Below are 17,265 nucleotides of genomic sequence, written 5' to 3' on the forward strand. Positions count from 1 at the left end.
TATTTTGAGAAACAGGACGTTTGGGTGTTTATCCGTACCCCTTCATGAAAGCTTGGAAACAGAGAGCTGGTGTGTGTATCTGTGAGAACATCAAAAATTAATAACAGACTTGCTGAATTGGTTGAAGCATGTCATCGAAATACGTTGATGCTCATGATATCAATCACTCGAATATCTAGTCGACACTCGATTATTTAACAGTCGCGTCATATAGCTGGAATATTGCTGAATGCGCTGTGGGTGAGTGAGTCGGCTTCACATATTGTACCCATATGGGCAATCGTATCCGGGTCTTCAGTGTGACGAAGCGATCGTCCCTGCACAAGAAACAAACACACAAAACATAAGATACGATGACAAATCATGCGCCAATGAAATCGCAAATAAGTGATGACTGAAAGATTAGACTATTATATATATACTATATAATACATGTATGACCACTAAAAAATGGCGCAGTTCTACGTTTAAGGTGTACATGCCAATTCCTATTTCTTTCGATGAGACTCAGATGAGGGTTAGAATTAATTTCACTAACCTGTTAACCTGTGTTTGTATTAAGAAGCGGATAATGGGATTGAGTGGACAGGTTTGCTGACTTGCTTGACACAAGTCATCGTTTCCCAATAGCGTAGATCAATATTAATGGTGTTCATCACTATTTTGTCTGATCTAGACAACCCCCATATAATTGTCATATTACTAGGTGCTGCGTGAAACTAAACTGACTTACCTTAGGCTGAGGCAAAGACGCTCGCCTATTGTCACTGAAAACAAAGACTTCCTCGGCAACGGGTAAGTTCACTCAAAGTCGTTTCACCAAGGTCGTTCACCCCATACAGTTTCACCCATTTAGGGGTCGTTTCACTCTGGCACATAAATATTATTCCTATCAACTATAAAATTGTTTCAATGTTTTATTCATCTATGTCAAGGGTCGAAACAGGGTGTTTGAATAATTATATCAGTAACCTGTTCAATGTTTTATTCATTTATGTCAAGGGTCGAAACAGAGTGTTTGAATAATTATATCAGTAATCTGTTCAATGTTTTATTCATTTATGTCAAGGGTCGAAACAGGGTGTTTGAATAATTATGTCAGTAATCTTTTCAATGTTTTATTCATTTATGTCAAGGGTCGAAACAGATTCCAGCATCACCACACTTCTTGCCTAATTAGGATTAGCAGGTTTAAGCAGTAATACCATTCTCCATGTACAGTGACTTAGTTGGGGTGAAAAACTCTTGATTAGGGGTGAAACGGCCCCTAATGTAGGGTGAATTGACCTAGTTTGGAATTGGGATAAAACAACCTAGATGAAACGACTTGGGGTGGAACGATCCAGAACCATTATCTCAGTCTACATCCGACATAAATGCTCGTCTTCAAAATTTCGTGAGAACACGCTGACGTCGACGACATGAACACAACGTTGTATTCCCCGTCAACTACATCTATAATAAGCAAACAGTTTCTTCATGTCACTGTAACAAAACCTTGAAATAAGTGAGTGAGTCAGGCTTTTCGCTGTTTTTAGCAATAATCGAGCAAGATCATGGCGTGGATGCACAAAAATATCGTTTAGACGAAACAGGGAGAGGCACCTTGCTAACGAAGAAGGCAATGATATTTCGACGTTACAGTAATTATTCTAATTGCAGTGAACAATCGCTGTGAACAATCGCTGTGAACAATCGCAGTGAACAATCGCTGTGAAAGAATAAACAAAGAAACCGTTAAAAGTCTCTATGTCGGAAGTCAGATCTTCAACCTACAAGACTTTTTGTCCCAAAATTCTTTTCGGTCTGAGATAGACATCTTCAGAACAGTCCTTCCACTAAGCCAAATCTTTCTAAATCTGAGTGGCTGACTCGTTTTAGAAAGCTTCCTAAGTCCGACACTTTTCCTCCCGCTCGCGTATGAAAGTGACAGCGCTGAAGACGCGATTCAGGACTCAACAGAGGAAACAGATTATATGCTACTGAACAGGACTCAACAGAGGAAACAGATTATATGCTACTGAACAGGCTCATAACCTCGGAAGAGGTTGAAAACGCTATTCTCATTTTTTTAACAGAGAAATCTGCAGGTTTACATCATGTTTTACCCAAAATGCTGAAATCATCACCATGTATCTTTTGTCATTTTTGACTAAATACTTCTGTCAGTAGCTAGTATTTGACAGAGACGTGTACCCAAATGTATGTGCTAAATCTGTCACAAAACGATACATAGAAGTGGTAACACAGATGATCCAGATAATCATTGAGGTATTTCGATAATTAGTATCTTAGCAAACTAAAGTTTTTGTAAATATGTTAAAATTCAGATTTCCATGTTGTCTAATACGAGAAATATTATTCCTGAAACAGAAGCTGGGTTTCGGAAAAATTATTTCACTCAAGACGACGTATTCACACTGTACGTCACCATCACAAAGCTGTTCGTATACATAAATTGTATAGAGCATTTGTTGATTCTAAGAGAGCATTTGACTCTGTGAACCATGTTCTGTTGTTTGAATGGGTAAACAGCGAAATGTCCTGTATGATTAAATCCATGTATTCTTACTTAATAGGTTTTGTTACATGTAGTAATAGCCTAACTGATTTCTTTGAGGGTTCTGTTGAATTAGACATGGTTGTGTTCTCAGTCCGATTCTTTGCTCATTCTTTATTTATAAATAGTTTCACAAAATACAAGAAGAAGACATGACACTTGGCAGTTTTTCCTGACGTTGTTGAAATGCCACTGTCGCTCTTTGCTGATGATGTGATATTAGCTTCTGATACAACTGTTGTATCACAAATCAAATTAATATTTTAGCTTCTTGTAGTGACGATACTAGAGCCTATGTCGAAAGATCGCCTACACAAAATAAAGAAGTTATATATCCACAAAACAGTCCTCATTCCTCATCGTCTTAACTTCCAGATGCCAATCAAAGGAAACATGATTAACTGACATAAACCTCCATTGGCGACTCTCCTCCCACCCGCCTGTCCAGTGATACGAGATCTGCAAGTCTTTCGTACGGCTAGTGTATGCCATTGCCGTCGTTGTTTACGCGGCAGTATCACGAGAGATGGTCTCCAGTTACATCACGTTTAAGCTTTATACGTTGAAGCCACGTTAGAGTCATATACACATATAGTACCAATATGGGTTAATACTGAACATGACTTTGCCTGGGCGGTTTTACTGCCCTTTAGTTTTACGCCACACTTAGCAATATCCCAGCTGGCGGCGGTCTGTAAATACTCGAGTCAGGATCAGCAACATGAGCATCGATCTGCACAACTGGGAACCGATGACATGAGTTAGTCGCCCCTTACAAAAAGGCATAGTCGCCGTTTATGGCAAGCATTGGTTGCTGAAGGTCTATTCTACCCCGGGAACTTCACGGGTCTTCAGACCTGAGATTATATATTCTTTCTTTTCAGTTTCAGTTAGACACGTCCATATTGTTACATTCACTGTAAACTATTAACATACAATAATGTTAATGTTCTTCCGGTGTTCTACAAGTTAAGGGCAATGAAGCCGTATACACATATGCATTACAGGGTGAGTGTGGTTTTACACAGTTTGAGGTTGCAGTATTCCGAAATTACAGTGGGTACTCCATGATGGGATGTAACACTATGTGCCCGTTTTAAGCGCTACCAGCGGACGGTTTAGCCACTAGGGTACCCAACAGCCCCATTGCCTTAAGATGTTGTATACAGAGATGTATTATGCAGAGATGCTGTGCAAAAACTTCGCCATTCTATATTTTAATGATGGACCTGTGTGATCTAATTAAACACCACTGTTACATCATTTTGATAACCAGTTGCTATGCACATAGTCTTTATATTTGGATTTTGTTGGGGAGATATGGATGGTCCCATCACGATGAGAAATACTATAGAATGTATGACGCCATTCAGCAGGTAGGCAATATAAGACCGGGAACAGTCCCCATGTCGTTAAGACTTCGGTCGCAAGAGAGCACGCCTGCAAACTCTAAACTCTACTGGTTCTAGTGGTTGTTAACCTTGGAGACAGAAAACTGATGCATCATCGTGATATTCTGAGGAATTGCTCTCATCTCATGGTAGCTATACAACGTGTAGAAGACGTGGTCAACACACTGGTACAGTATAAACTCCTAACTACCTTCATGAAAGCTGAAATTTTACAGTGACACGTTGTAACGGCAACTTTTGTTGAACAGAGGATGTACTGTCCTTCAAATATCCATTTTGTCTGAGTGATTTAGACATAATGGGGTTTCACTAAATGTTCACCACTATTTGGACACACTAGTCTTGCGCAAAGGTTACACCCTAAATGAACACGGCAAACAAAGTACTCTCCTCCAGTTGCGTCATTGTGTGATAATGAAGTGGTACCAGAGTATCTAACTATATAGTCCTACCTCAGTATGTTTAGAGTAAGTGTGTATCCCACGGGCATTATCGTGATATGTATACACCACAGACAGATAATGCTACGTTTAACTGTGTCATCATCTGTGATGCATCACGCATATTCCTGAGGAACACCAAGTACCGAGTGTTCAACGAAGTGGTTCAGGCACATCTGCCTTGACTATACAGATTGCATATACAAATGTCCCATTCTACTTCTGTCGGTAATGCCAATTGCAACACGGGGTTTGGTACTGTTCTTTCTATGTCACCAAACAGAGGGTGGTTTATACTATTGCAGGGAACGATGGATCCTTCCATTTATAGATTGCAACATTCTGAACACTCACTGCGTCTTTCTAGCTCCTGTGGGTCCAGACACCCAAATACTGGAGCATGGTTCGAGCATTTCCATGTCTTGCTCCTGTGGGACCAGACACCCAAATACTGGAGCATGGTTCAAGCATGTCCATATCTTGCTCCTGTGGGTCCAGACACCCAAATACTGGAGCATGGTTCGAGCATTTCCATGTCTTGCTCCTGTGGGCCCAGACACCCAAATACTGGAGCATGGTTCGAGCATATCCATGTCTTGCTCCTGTGGGTCCAGACACCCAAATACTGGAGCATGGTTCGAGCATGTCCATGTCTTTGTGTTGCCAAAGACACCTGCTTGGGTAAGTGTTTTTCATTGGAAATGTGTATTTCTATAAACTGAATTATTTGTGCATGAACACTTTGGAAAGAAAAAAGGAAAGACTCATTTTGAGGACATGTTTACCAGAGGGGGGGCATTGGTTGATATTCTGAACACAGGAATTTAGAAATAACACAATTTCCAACACGGGCAGATTTACACAATCAGATTTACCGGGCAGATTTACCAGAACAGTAGCTATAACAGCATATGACAAAGGAAAGTGTTGATCCAGTGTGAATACCTCGGAGAGAGAGTGATGGGGATATACTGAAACAATAGGAGTTGGGCAAGTGGGAAGACCCCGGGCGGATTTTCTGCTCAAAACCCCTGTATACAACACCAAGACAACAGAATTCGCTCTTTATAGTACAGCTTGTGTCGCGAGACATATTAATAAATCATATACTGAAATTTTGGATAACCGTTCATAGCTTATGGCTGGGGTGGAGAGATTATGATTTCATAGAGAAACACATGTACAATGTGAATGAGTCCCTTTTAATATTACTTGCAAAGTAAGTGACCACCCCTACCCCCACGTCATGTACAAAATTTATGACACACCCCACACCCTTATACCCGCCAAGAACCAAATGGGCGCCTCATCCTTACAACCCTCAGTCTCCCAAGCCATGAATTTTGAACAGTTCGCAAGGAGGCCAACATCAAAGCTACGATGCAACATTGGTCATAACAATCACTGATTCTTTATTTTTGGAAACATTTGTCATAGTGAGTGAGTGATTTAGTTTTATGCCGCACTCAGCAATATTACAGCTATATGGCGATGGTCTGTAAATAATCAGACAATCCAGTGATCAACAACATGAGCATCGATCTGCGCAATTGGAACCGATGACATGTGTCAACCAAGTCACACGAGCCTGACCATCCGATCCCGTTAGTCGCCTCTTACGACAAGCAAGTCGCCTGTTATGGCAAGCATGGGTTGCTGAAGGCCTATTCTACCCCGGGACCTTCAGGGGAACATTTGTCATAAACGTTTCTCAAAATGTAAGAAACATTAAGACTACAAATTAAACCAGACAGACGGAGAGAATTAATGATTTAAGCAAAAGCTAGCTTTGGAATGGTAATCTGTCATGAGGAAGCTGTAACAATCTACACCTATATATGATCACACGGGTCATATAGATACGCTGCATGGGCAATCTGCCACATTCACCCAGTTCATGGGATTACAAGATGACCTGTATATTTCAAGAGACTTTTACAAAATTCAAGCTGAACTGATTCAATACTTTTACAAAAAGAATTTCCCCATATTTCTGAACCATAGCATAATATTGGTGAGATCAGTGCATCAAAGAATTTGAAACATTGACAAAAATACAGTAAAATCTACCCCGTTTCTTGCATGAATATTCCTGTATGACAGTCCGAACAGTAAAACTTTGGTCTGCTGCAGAATATTATTCCCTGAAACCAGCCTGATATTTACTAATGATATTATTCTGATCGCACCAGGTTTTCAATCTTATATTTAGAAGTGATGTAAATGATTTACAAATGGGGTAGATGAGGGATATACCACGATAGCATAGATAGATAGATAGATAGATAGATAGATAGATAGATAGATAGATAGATAGATAGATAGATAGATAGATAGATAGATAGATAGATAAAAATTAAACAACCCAACTGCTGTCCTCGGCACAGTTTCTTCATCAACGCGACAAGCATCCGACCCTGATCTGCTCCATCTATAAATAGAAGGTTTTATTCGGCATGTCATTCTATACAGAGAAAGCAAACACTACGGTAAGTGTCTGTTCACTTGGGCTCATCAACATTGGCAAATAATATCTAGATGGAATGATATTGTGCTCGATTTGGGTCTAACATGAATTGCGTGTTTGGCCTGGGATGCGTGTTTCATAAATCGGTGCTCTAATCAGCGAAATTGCACTGCAGCTGGTGAAGTAACATTCAACGTGTGTGACGTGGGGACCCCAGTCAAACAATGCTCACATAAGCGAACATGCCGTGCTTGAGTAGTATGTCCTTGCGTTAGAGTTATCAAAACAATATTGTTTGAATAGCTGTAACATTTGCAACGATCAGACATTGGGTCACCGTGTCCTTACATTTACCAGGGATAATCTGCTTCTGTATATAGTCTCCCTGCATTTACTTACGGTCAATAAATTTCTCCGCCGGTCTGTTCGCTAACCAACCGCTGCCTGTTTGACGAGCTACTAACTGAGGCTACTCAGAGTTACCGCCCTTTACCGTAGTATTCCGCACGGTATGCCTGATGTAATTCTGATTCGTTTAATTATCGGTTTTCAATAGCAAAGGGTTCGTGCTTACTGCAAAAGAGAAATATTTATATCTTCCTATGGCTTAATCAAAACGGGTATTATGAATAGAGAATTATATAGGTCTGCTGCAATTACCTCTGCTGTAATTAACTGTGCTGTTACACTTGTGTATAAGTTTATCAGTGACGTTTACAGCGGTATATGGAACTCATTCAATTGGTATTACGGGGAAAGGCCGGTGGTAAATGTGTACAAAATGACAGTTTAGCTGTGTCCCCCTTTGCTTCTGCTATGTATAAAAGGAGATGGTTTCATCTTGCATTTTAAACAGTGCACATCTGACACTCTGCTTATTTTACTTTATGCCTGTACCATTCTCAAACTTTAAAGTTATATTCACACTGTAAAATTGGGTTCACTTGATCATAACCCTATTCCATGAACCTACAGAGCCCTTACTGGTAGGGTTGTGTACATTATAATCTGTCCTGTCGGAAACATGAAACATGGTTGTACATCGTTATCGAGCTATCACTCTTAGCTTGATAACGATGTAGAACGTACATCGAAACGTCGCTCTGTACAAAAAATTGGAAACTGTTATCCATAAAGTTGTATGTTTCATTTAGATTCACCAACTTCTAAAATGCCGATCCAACAATCTGCCCTGTCTGTTTGTCCATATGTTGAATAATGTGAATAAAATACTCACTCACTCATTCACTATATAGTGGTCTAACGCTACTAGCAGTGACATTGGCAAAGATGTAAATACATTGATATAAGCAACATTCGTATGAATTTGGGAAGGGATGGGCTGTTGGTGGGACTGAGCAATTCTGTATGCCAGGATATTAAAATGTTAGTCTTCAGTATATGGCATGGGGCGGGGTTGTCATTAATTTTGGACAGTTTTCGGAACTGTATTCGTGCTTGCAAGTACTTTCCACGTCCCATCTTTCGTATCTAGGTCCTAGGCCAAATGCCTTAACAGTTGAATGAAGGAACCGTCGGATACATCACACATCAGCCATCAAAGCTGTCTTTATCTGTGTATATTATTCGACATACATATTTGGGTACGTCTTGTCCCACCTGTAATAACTCTCAGTTATTCTATCTACATTTGAATAAATATCACAAGTAATGTTTTCACACCCATTATTATTTGAGACTACACGGTTCAATGGTAATCAGAAGGGAGAGTGAGTTTAGGTTTACGTCGCTTTTAGGTCATTGTCCTCCCACAGTGGTTACTTGTCACATCTTTCTACGTAACCTCTGTTCTAATACGACCTTTTCATGGTGCGAGTATTCAAGACTCGTGATTGGAGGCAATCAGTAGTGCAATCAGCGACCTTGTTTCAAAAGTGATCGTTCGAAAGATCTCGGTAATTTCCGGATGCATCGTGAAAACTAGAACCTCTTCCCGAGCACGATACTCAAATGTTTCTTCTAGACAGAACTCAGTCATGTCATTTTTGTTTCTCCACATTGCTTGCATTTGTCAAGTTGAATCTAAGTCGATGTAACACGGGTTCTGATTGGACAGAAAAAGGGAGATAAATCTGCTGCCATTTTTTGCCGCTAGGGCATTTTATGAGAACCGCGAAATATGGCCGTATTAGAACAGAGGTTCGTAGGTAGATATGACAAGTAGCCTCTGTGCTTTTAGGTATAATCCAGCAATAACACGGATACCTGAAATAACACGGAAGGGCGCCACAAGGTCTACCCAGATAGGGAACTGATCCTTGGACTTTCCGTGACGGGCGATCGCTTAAAGGGGCACTAAGGCGGAGAGAAGAATGTTTCTCGCCAACGGTCTTAGTTGCGAAACTAAGCTGCTATTTGGTCAGCGCCAAACCGTGACGGACAATGGGACTGGACTCCTGTCCACATTAGCAGAATTTCTTCACCCTAAACAGTCAGGAGGCCGGATGCCCATCATATACCATTATTTAAAAATATCCATGATATTCCTTGTCTGATTGTAACAAAATATCCCAGCAGTGTATTTTTTTCCCCTGATGCCTGAATGGTATAATGACTGATCCAATTTGATCTTATTTCTGTGTTTTCTTCCTCGATATTTCATCATGTCATGTGAAAATATGATGTCTGCAGGCACTTAGCAAGCCATTTGTTTCATATAAGTCCGAACGATTACACTGCTTTATATTTAGATAGTTTTTAGGGTTCACTCAGCTGTCATAGCAAAAATCATAGTACGCATATGTCTTTGGCTACGGTAGCTACCCTGGTTTATTATCTATGATAATAAAAACACACAGTTGATTTATTTGAATTCGTAAACTAAAAACAACGATGTTGCCATTGGTAGAGAAATCTGAATTTGTTCTAACGTAAAAAAAACCTGACTACACCTATTTACCCAAATACACAGCAAATGCCTGTATGTATAATTGCTTATTTAACAACGAAGTTCCGTTGGTATCCTCAACACAGTTTCGGCCCGTAAGTGTTTTCATGGTGCATGCGACACAGAGATTACATCTTCCTTGCTGTAACTCGCGTTTGATGGTATAAACCTACACGTTTTATTTGTCATCATTCACTTGAATGAATTTGTAACAGGTATAATTAGTGGTAACACCACTCAGATTACTCAACAAAGGTTCCCATTTGGCATTTCTCCTGTCTGGAGTATATACTCAACATTATGAAGTATGGTCTGCAGTGGCGAATGTATTGTATGTTATGTAATATGTGCATGTAAGTGATGCAAGAGGCCATTGAAGACGTGAAATACATAAGAATGAAGAATTTTATCCCCATCTGTGTATCGTACCATTGGCTTCCGTCATTGTTATCATAACTGTCGCCTTCCTATCAGTGCTTGCTCATACTGGCATCCAGCTTTTGTTAACTCATTCCACTTGTTACTTTGTTATTGTTTTACCTGTACATATAAATATAGCTCTGTACCCATTCTCATTCACCTGATGAAGGAGTAAGCAGTAACTCCTAAACGTTGTGTTCTCATAATAAAGAAGTTGATATCCATAAAATTCTTCATTCTTATGATGCAAGAGTTTTTATCAGCTGAGTTACAAAAACAAACATCGATCAAAGGATTAACCGATAACACACTGATTGATTATTTACTTTTATCTTCTACAGAGGATTTGTCAAAAGGCAATGTGTGTAGATGTACTAATCTATACTGACTACACCCTGTAGTAAAGTGCGAGTGTAAAAACAACATCCTTCCTTCAAAGAATTAACCACCATTGCATTGATTGATTGCTCATTATTGGTTAACTAAATTACTATAATGGCAGGTATCATACAATTAGTTGACATTAGCCTGACATGTCTATAACAGTAGTCTGTTTTAAATTCATTATTTGCATTTTGTTTTAATTTATTTGTTGTAGCATTCAGTAGAATCTATATGACAGAAAACACACACTCGATCGCGGACAGGGAATGTGTGAAATAGGATCCACATTGGCAGACTATACAATGTTTAATTGTTGCAGTTACGTTAGAAATTTATTATAAGTATAAGCAGACCGTGTTGTTCTTTAATTCATTTTCAAAATCATACAAATATGACAATAAGGTAATTAGGGTTATGACACAAAATATAAAGATGTACATTTTCTTCGTTATTTTTCCGTCCTAACAGTTTTATACCACTGGCAGATGATTAACCCTCCAAGTGTGTCATTTGTTTTCATAATACATTTGTAATGAAGTTAAAATGACTTCATCTTAGTTGATCTGTCTATAATTAAACTCTCATTTGCGCAGCAGAGGTCACGAACCAGTCATGAAATCTGAGATATCCGGGTACTCACGGAAGAAAATCAATAACAAGAGGAACTACCAGTCCACGGAAATTGCTCCGCATCAGTGCCCCTTTAAACCACTAGGCTACCCCCACCGCCCCGTTAATTATATGTGCCATGCATGTCTTTGCATTGATGGAATAATACTAAACGTTAAACTGTTTCTTGCCTCACGTAGCTAATGAAACGACGCATAAACATGTTTCAGTTAAATGGTCGCTCAAGCCATGATGCCTGTCCCGTTTTAACAACAACCAAACAACGTCTGCATAACACAGTGAGAGGCATTCGTTTTCTTTCAGAATTCTTTCACTGGAGCCTGCAGTATTTTACCTTTGACCTTTTGACCGTTGACCTGTTTGTATCAGCAGCAATAACCTGCGTGACAGTGGCGCCCAGGACTCGTCATGCAGAGCCAGCTGATCTTCTTCGTTAATGGCGTGAAGGTAAGGAAATACTGTCGTCCAGTTCAAAATGATTTCAATCGACGTGCAACTCCTGCTGAGGTGTGTATTGTCGACACGGGCGTCATAGTAACACGTTATGTTTATCTGAATATGTGTTACTGGCCAGAGCGTAGACTGTGAAATACTGTAAGGGGCATTGCCGCAATCTCGCATTCCCTGATCTTGCATTCTCGTGTTTTTGGTATATAACACTTTTTAACAAAAGCCCACAGCGCGAGAATGCGACATTTGTAGATGCTGTCTCGCAGTCTCGCAGTCTCGCAGTCTCGACTTGTCACATAAGGTCATAAAACACGAAATCGCAAGATCTGAAATCACGAGAATGTCCCCAACAGTATTCCATCAGCGACCCATCTTGCCCCGCTCGTGCAGCGTAAGGACGCACGCGGCATATAAGCTCAACTCAGTCAGCCAGCACTATATGTCTTCAGTTCTATCCTCTGTCAGGCGTGGCAATAGTGTGTATATGTAAAAAAATATCCAACGTTAAATTTTTGGATGATTTACAGCTTTTGAAAAACTAATTACCATTTCAGAAACAAATGACATTTAAAAGGGTTCTCTGGGGTTTTTTTCTGGAATATTGCGAAAAGCGGCGTCAAGACCGACTGTCTGGGCGCGTCAGATTACGATGGTAGGAAAAGTGATATAGGTCTCGGACGTTTAGTGGGCAAGCCACGGGTACGGGAGTACGTGGTGCTAATATAGCACATGGAAACATACACGAGACTAACTGGAATTTCACAGACCGTGAAGATCCGGGTTAGACTTGGCCTTCAGTAACCACCCATGTTTGACTAACAGATTGGGGCGGTTACGCTCGATGACACACGACATCGTAACCCAGTTGCGTTGACCGATGCTCATGCTGTTGATCACTGGATTGTCTGGTCCAGACTCGATTATTTACGAACCGTTGCCATATACTTAGTAGATGGAACATTGCTGAGTGCGGTGTAAATCTAAACCCACTCACTCACTCACGATAGACATAGTAGTAGTAGTAGTAGTAGTAGTAGTAGTAGTAGTAGTAATAGTAATAGTAGCAGCAGTTGTAGTAGTAGTAGTAGTGAGTGAGAGAGTGAGTTCAGTTTTACGCCACACTCAGCAGCATTCCAGCCATGTGGCGGCCTTCTGTAAATAGTTGTGCCTGGACCGGATAATACAATGATCAACAGCATGAGACATTGATCTGCACAACTGGGAACCGATGACATGTGTCAACCAAGTCAGCGAGTCTGACCACCCGATCCCGTTAGTCGCCCCTTACGACAAGCATATTCGCCTTTTATGGCAAGCATGGGTTGCTGAAAACCTATTCTACCCCAGACCTTCACGGGTCTAGTAGTAGTAGTAGTAGTGGTGGTGGTGGTGGTGGTGGTGGTGGTAGTGGTGGTATTAAGTCAATTCAGTGTTAGGCAGCGTCGATCAGTGTCTTCCGAATCCATCTGAATTGTCATGCCCACAGCAGGTCAACATCTCCATACATTACAGGTGACGGAACCACGTCCCGACCCAAGAGCTAACTTCCTCCAGTACCTCAGACGGACACGTATCCTTTCCCACATCGGCTGGGGTCAGGGTGTTTACCAGAAACCGCGTCATTTGAGTATATACCATCACACGGGCACCTGTGTTTCAAAATAATGTTTTGTAGCGTGAACTATGCAGATGGTAAATTCCTTGACACGATCCAGTCCGTCTGACAGGTTCCAAAGAAGGATGCGGAGAAGGTCGGTGTGGATCTTGTACCGTTATGGTGTCCCGATATGACAGGAGGGAGAAGACTGTCAGGTGAGAATGACGCAGATGAGTTGAGGTTTCGTCATGAAACATGTCGAAACATGAAATACACCATCGAACGTTAGGTCCCTCTTGTTCCACTTACCCGTGAACCCGTAAAGGTCCGGGGTAGAATAAGCCTTCAGTAACGCATATTTGCTATGAAAGCCGACTCTGCTTGTCGAAGAGGCGACTAACGGGATCGTAATTGGTCATGCTCGCTGACTTGTTTGACACACGTCATCTGTTCCCAATTGCGTAGATCGATACTCATTCTGTAGATGCTATGTCCTCTCCTTACTTCACAGACACGCATTCAAACGATGTATCCTCTCCTGATTTTGAAAGGAGAGACAGACACACAATCTAGCGCTATATCATCTCCGTATTCTGCAGACACACAGTCTAACTCTATGTCCCCTCCTTATTCTGCACATACACAATCTAACTCTACGTCCTGTCATTATTCTGCAGACACACAGTCTAAGGCTACGTCCTTTCGTTTTTCTCCAGACACATGGCTGTGAACGCTTGTCTGCTGCCGTTGTGTTCCCTGTACAACATGGCGGTCACCACTGTAGAGGGGGTTGGTGACACGAGGCGGGGACTCCACAAGATCCAGGTAGGTGACTGACTATATAGTATATGCACTGTTAATGTAAACAGTTCCCAGTGTCTGTCCATCTTCCCTATATTCCAGGAGTGTCTTGCTGAGGCTCACGGGATCCAGTGTGGATTCTGTACTTCCGGCATGGTGATGTCCATGTACACACTGTTGAGGAACATTCCTCGGCCTTCCCAGGAGGACATCCAGTTGGCAATGGAAGGTATGTTGTATCCTGCTCCTGACAGGGTGGTCGTCAATAACTAGGTTAGGAACATCCCTTGCAAGTCGTTCATTTGGCTGTACAAGGATTGTGGCATCCTGATCCTGACAGGGTTGTCTTCAATAGTCAGCACAGGCTAGGCCAGGAACATCATCCGCAAGCCGTTCAGTTAGCCATAGAAGGATTGTGGTCCCGGTCCTTGCAAGATGACTGCCTGTGACCCACAAAATGTATGCGACATTAGTACCTCTTACTGAATGACGTACAGTAGGTCACACAAGGTCTGTGTCAGCTATGGCACTTATAGAATGACACATTTGGGTCTGAAGGTGTGCTGGAGTTTAGTCGTTAACAGTTAAACAAGTAAGTCGTGTGACTCTACTTGCTTTGACAGGATGACATTCAGCCAGGGAAGGTACTTAACAACTATAGGTCCCTGATTAAACATCCTGTAAGCCCAAGAAGGTACTTATGCCACTGCTTTGAGAATTCCATTGTGTCACAAAACATGTGTGAATTTCATGAGTCTGACATGATTATGACTCATTTTGAAAGTAGTTACAGCTATCCCACTGATGGAATCATGTAGGTCACAAAAGGTATTTGCGTTGCATTTCCTGACTCCATAACTTCCTGTCACAGTTATGCGATTTAAAATATTCTGCAGTTCGCACGCGTGGCCAATATTATATTGGGCACACATTAAGATAAAATACGATTGTGCAAAAATGTTACTCTTTCATAAATGTCTTGGCCGTCATTTCTCCGTCTCAACACAGGTAATCTTTGTCGATGTACCGGGTACAGATCCATTATAGAAGGATTTACTAAGGCAGCAGAGGTAAGTTCCATTATTACCCCCCCCCCCCCCCCCCCTCTCTCTCTCTCTCTGTATGTGTGTGTGTGAGTGTGTGCGTGTGCGTGTTGGAAGTGGGGAGGGGAGGGGGGAGGTCTACCTTTAGTCTACATTACGAATATGGAGGTCTACCTTTAGTCTACATTACGAATATCAACTTAAGTAAATGTGCCACCCATGTTCCACGAAGAACCTGAATTACAAGTCCCAAACCTGCTAGTTATTTATGAAATATATATTCTGTAATTATAGTATTCCCAGAAATTATTGAGAATCATGTTGCGTCATGTAACTCATTACTTTTATTAACTTCTGGCGTTTTACTTACATAAACATGTTAAAACATCATCCTTTTACAGTCTCAGTCTTGTTTTAGTACTTTGTTAGACCTCCTCGCTCAGCAATGCATGCCTGAATACGCCTAGGCACACTACCCATCAAAGTTTGTAGGTAATCGTGTGACAGGGTATCCCAATATTGGACCACCTCGGCCTTCATATCTTCAATATTTCTCAGTCCCTTTTGGTTTATTCTGTCCCTCATGTCTCCCCACACATTCTCAATTGGGTTTAGGTCTGGGCTGTAACTGGGCCAGTCTAAAACTTGAACATTTTCGCCCTACAACCACTGTTTTGTGTAGCGCGCAGTGTGTTTTGGGTCATTATCATGCTGGAAAATCCAATCATCTTCATACAATGTTTGTGCTGTCGGAAGAAGGTGACCATTTAGAATGTCAACGTATCTTTTTTTTGTCAAGTTTCCCGTGAAAACACACAATGGCGTCACTCCGCGAGCCGATATGCCACCCCACATGTGAAACTTCGGGCTATGTTTTGGTCGCTGGTAGATAGGTTTGACAGTATCTTTGGTCCAAATTTTCACACAATTAGGGAAAAGCCAAACAGAACTTTCATCCGAAAAGAAAACATTATCCCAATCTTGATTTTCATGAGCCCGACACCAGTTTAAACGTTTTTCCTTTTGTGCATCTTTCATCAACGGCGAGGGAATTCCACGTTTTTTCACCCAATTAAGTCTCTGTAATTCCTGCCTAACTGTTTCATTGCATACCTGAGGACTTCCTCTGCTAATCATTTCATTTCTGATGTTCTCAACACTTTTCAATTTGCCCCTACTCACAATCTGCCCAAGTCTTCGGCGATCCACAACACTGAATTTCCTAGGCCGACCTGCCCCTGCTTTGTGCTCTATCCCGGTTCCTGTTTGAATATTCTTCAAAGTTCTGTATACTGTAGACAGAGGAATACCATGTCTACAAGCTAACACTTTAGCATCAGCCTCACCTCTTTCAAAATCATCTAGAATGAGCTTTCTTTTCTCTCTTGCTGTAAATTCTGCCATGTCAACACAGGAAGCCGTCTGCTCAGACAAGGGAGATAACTCTTGACGTAATGAGCTGCCTTCTAAGCCTTCAAGAGTTGTCTCCCTTATTTAGTATGCTTAGTGCATAGTGAAAGCCCTTTTTCCAATCTTAGCATCATTAGAAAAAAACCCAAAGATTTTCTCAATAATTTCTGGGAACACTGCATAATACGACCTCATGTATTTTACGTTTATTCTGCAGTGTTGTCAAGATGACGGATCTACATGCATGCGTAGTACAGAAGAGCCAGAAGAACACCAACCGAAGCATGTATGATCGAGTATATTAAAAACATGAAATAATAATGTGAAAAAAAGATTAATAAAAACCAAATAAATATGCTAAAAACGGTTTGGTTGAAAATGTCGAGTTTGTATCTCGACTCCGCGTGTTTACGTGTTTCACATCACGCTAAGAAATGTGTTTTGTCGATCTATCTTTTCAAAAATCTGAAACAATTGTTAACAATTTTAGTTTTCCAACAAACATCCAAGCACACCTTTTAGCATCTTTCCAGGCGTGCATGAACTTGAAATAGGAGATTCGTAACAGCAAACATGACGGTAGTCTTGTTCTGCGCATTATGTATCTTCTCCATAGGCAAATATCTTCTTTTATATATAATGGTGACGCCGAGGGATATTCAGTAGAAATGCACAGTGACTGCTAAGAGGCTCATATTAGTGAAAGAGGGCCAAGTAAAACACAATAAAGTAACCAGAGGTTC

General features: G+C 41.0%; 2 protein-coding genes across 2 annotated transcripts in view; one reads left to right on the plus strand and one right to left on the minus strand.

The window, feature by feature from the left end:
- LOC137295048 (xanthine dehydrogenase/oxidase-like) overlaps nucleotides 1–7,375 on the minus strand; it is a 35,544-nt gene extending 28,169 nt beyond the window's left edge. The window contains exons 1-2 of the mRNA XM_067826312.1: nucleotides 7,279–7,375; nucleotides 6,778–6,843 (exon numbers count right to left, since the gene is read on the minus strand). The gene's annotated coding sequence lies outside the window, so the exon portion shown is untranslated. The remainder of the gene's footprint in view (nucleotides 1–6,777; nucleotides 6,844–7,278) is intronic.
- The window catches only part of LOC137295234 (xanthine dehydrogenase/oxidase-like), a 28,888-nt gene continuing 18,484 nt past the window's right edge, over nucleotides 6,862–17,265 (plus strand). The window contains exons 1-8 of the mRNA XM_067826550.1: nucleotides 6,862–6,901; nucleotides 11,525–11,668; nucleotides 13,184–13,241; nucleotides 13,387–13,483; nucleotides 13,985–14,093; nucleotides 14,172–14,298; nucleotides 15,078–15,193; nucleotides 16,740–16,808. Of these exons, the coding sequence (XP_067682651.1) occupies nucleotides 11,630–11,668; nucleotides 13,184–13,241; nucleotides 13,387–13,483; nucleotides 13,985–14,093; nucleotides 14,172–14,298; nucleotides 15,078–15,193; nucleotides 16,740–16,808 (615 nt within the window). The 5' untranslated portion in view covers nucleotides 6,862–6,901; nucleotides 11,525–11,629. The remainder of the gene's footprint in view (nucleotides 6,902–11,524; nucleotides 11,669–13,183; nucleotides 13,242–13,386; nucleotides 13,484–13,984; nucleotides 14,094–14,171; nucleotides 14,299–15,077; nucleotides 15,194–16,739; nucleotides 16,809–17,265) is intronic.

This window comes from Haliotis asinina, chromosome 8 (assembly GCF_037392515.1).
Source record: "Haliotis asinina isolate JCU_RB_2024 chromosome 8, JCU_Hal_asi_v2, whole genome shotgun sequence".
Lineage (NCBI taxonomy): Eukaryota > Metazoa > Mollusca > Gastropoda > Lepetellida > Haliotidae > Haliotis > Haliotis asinina.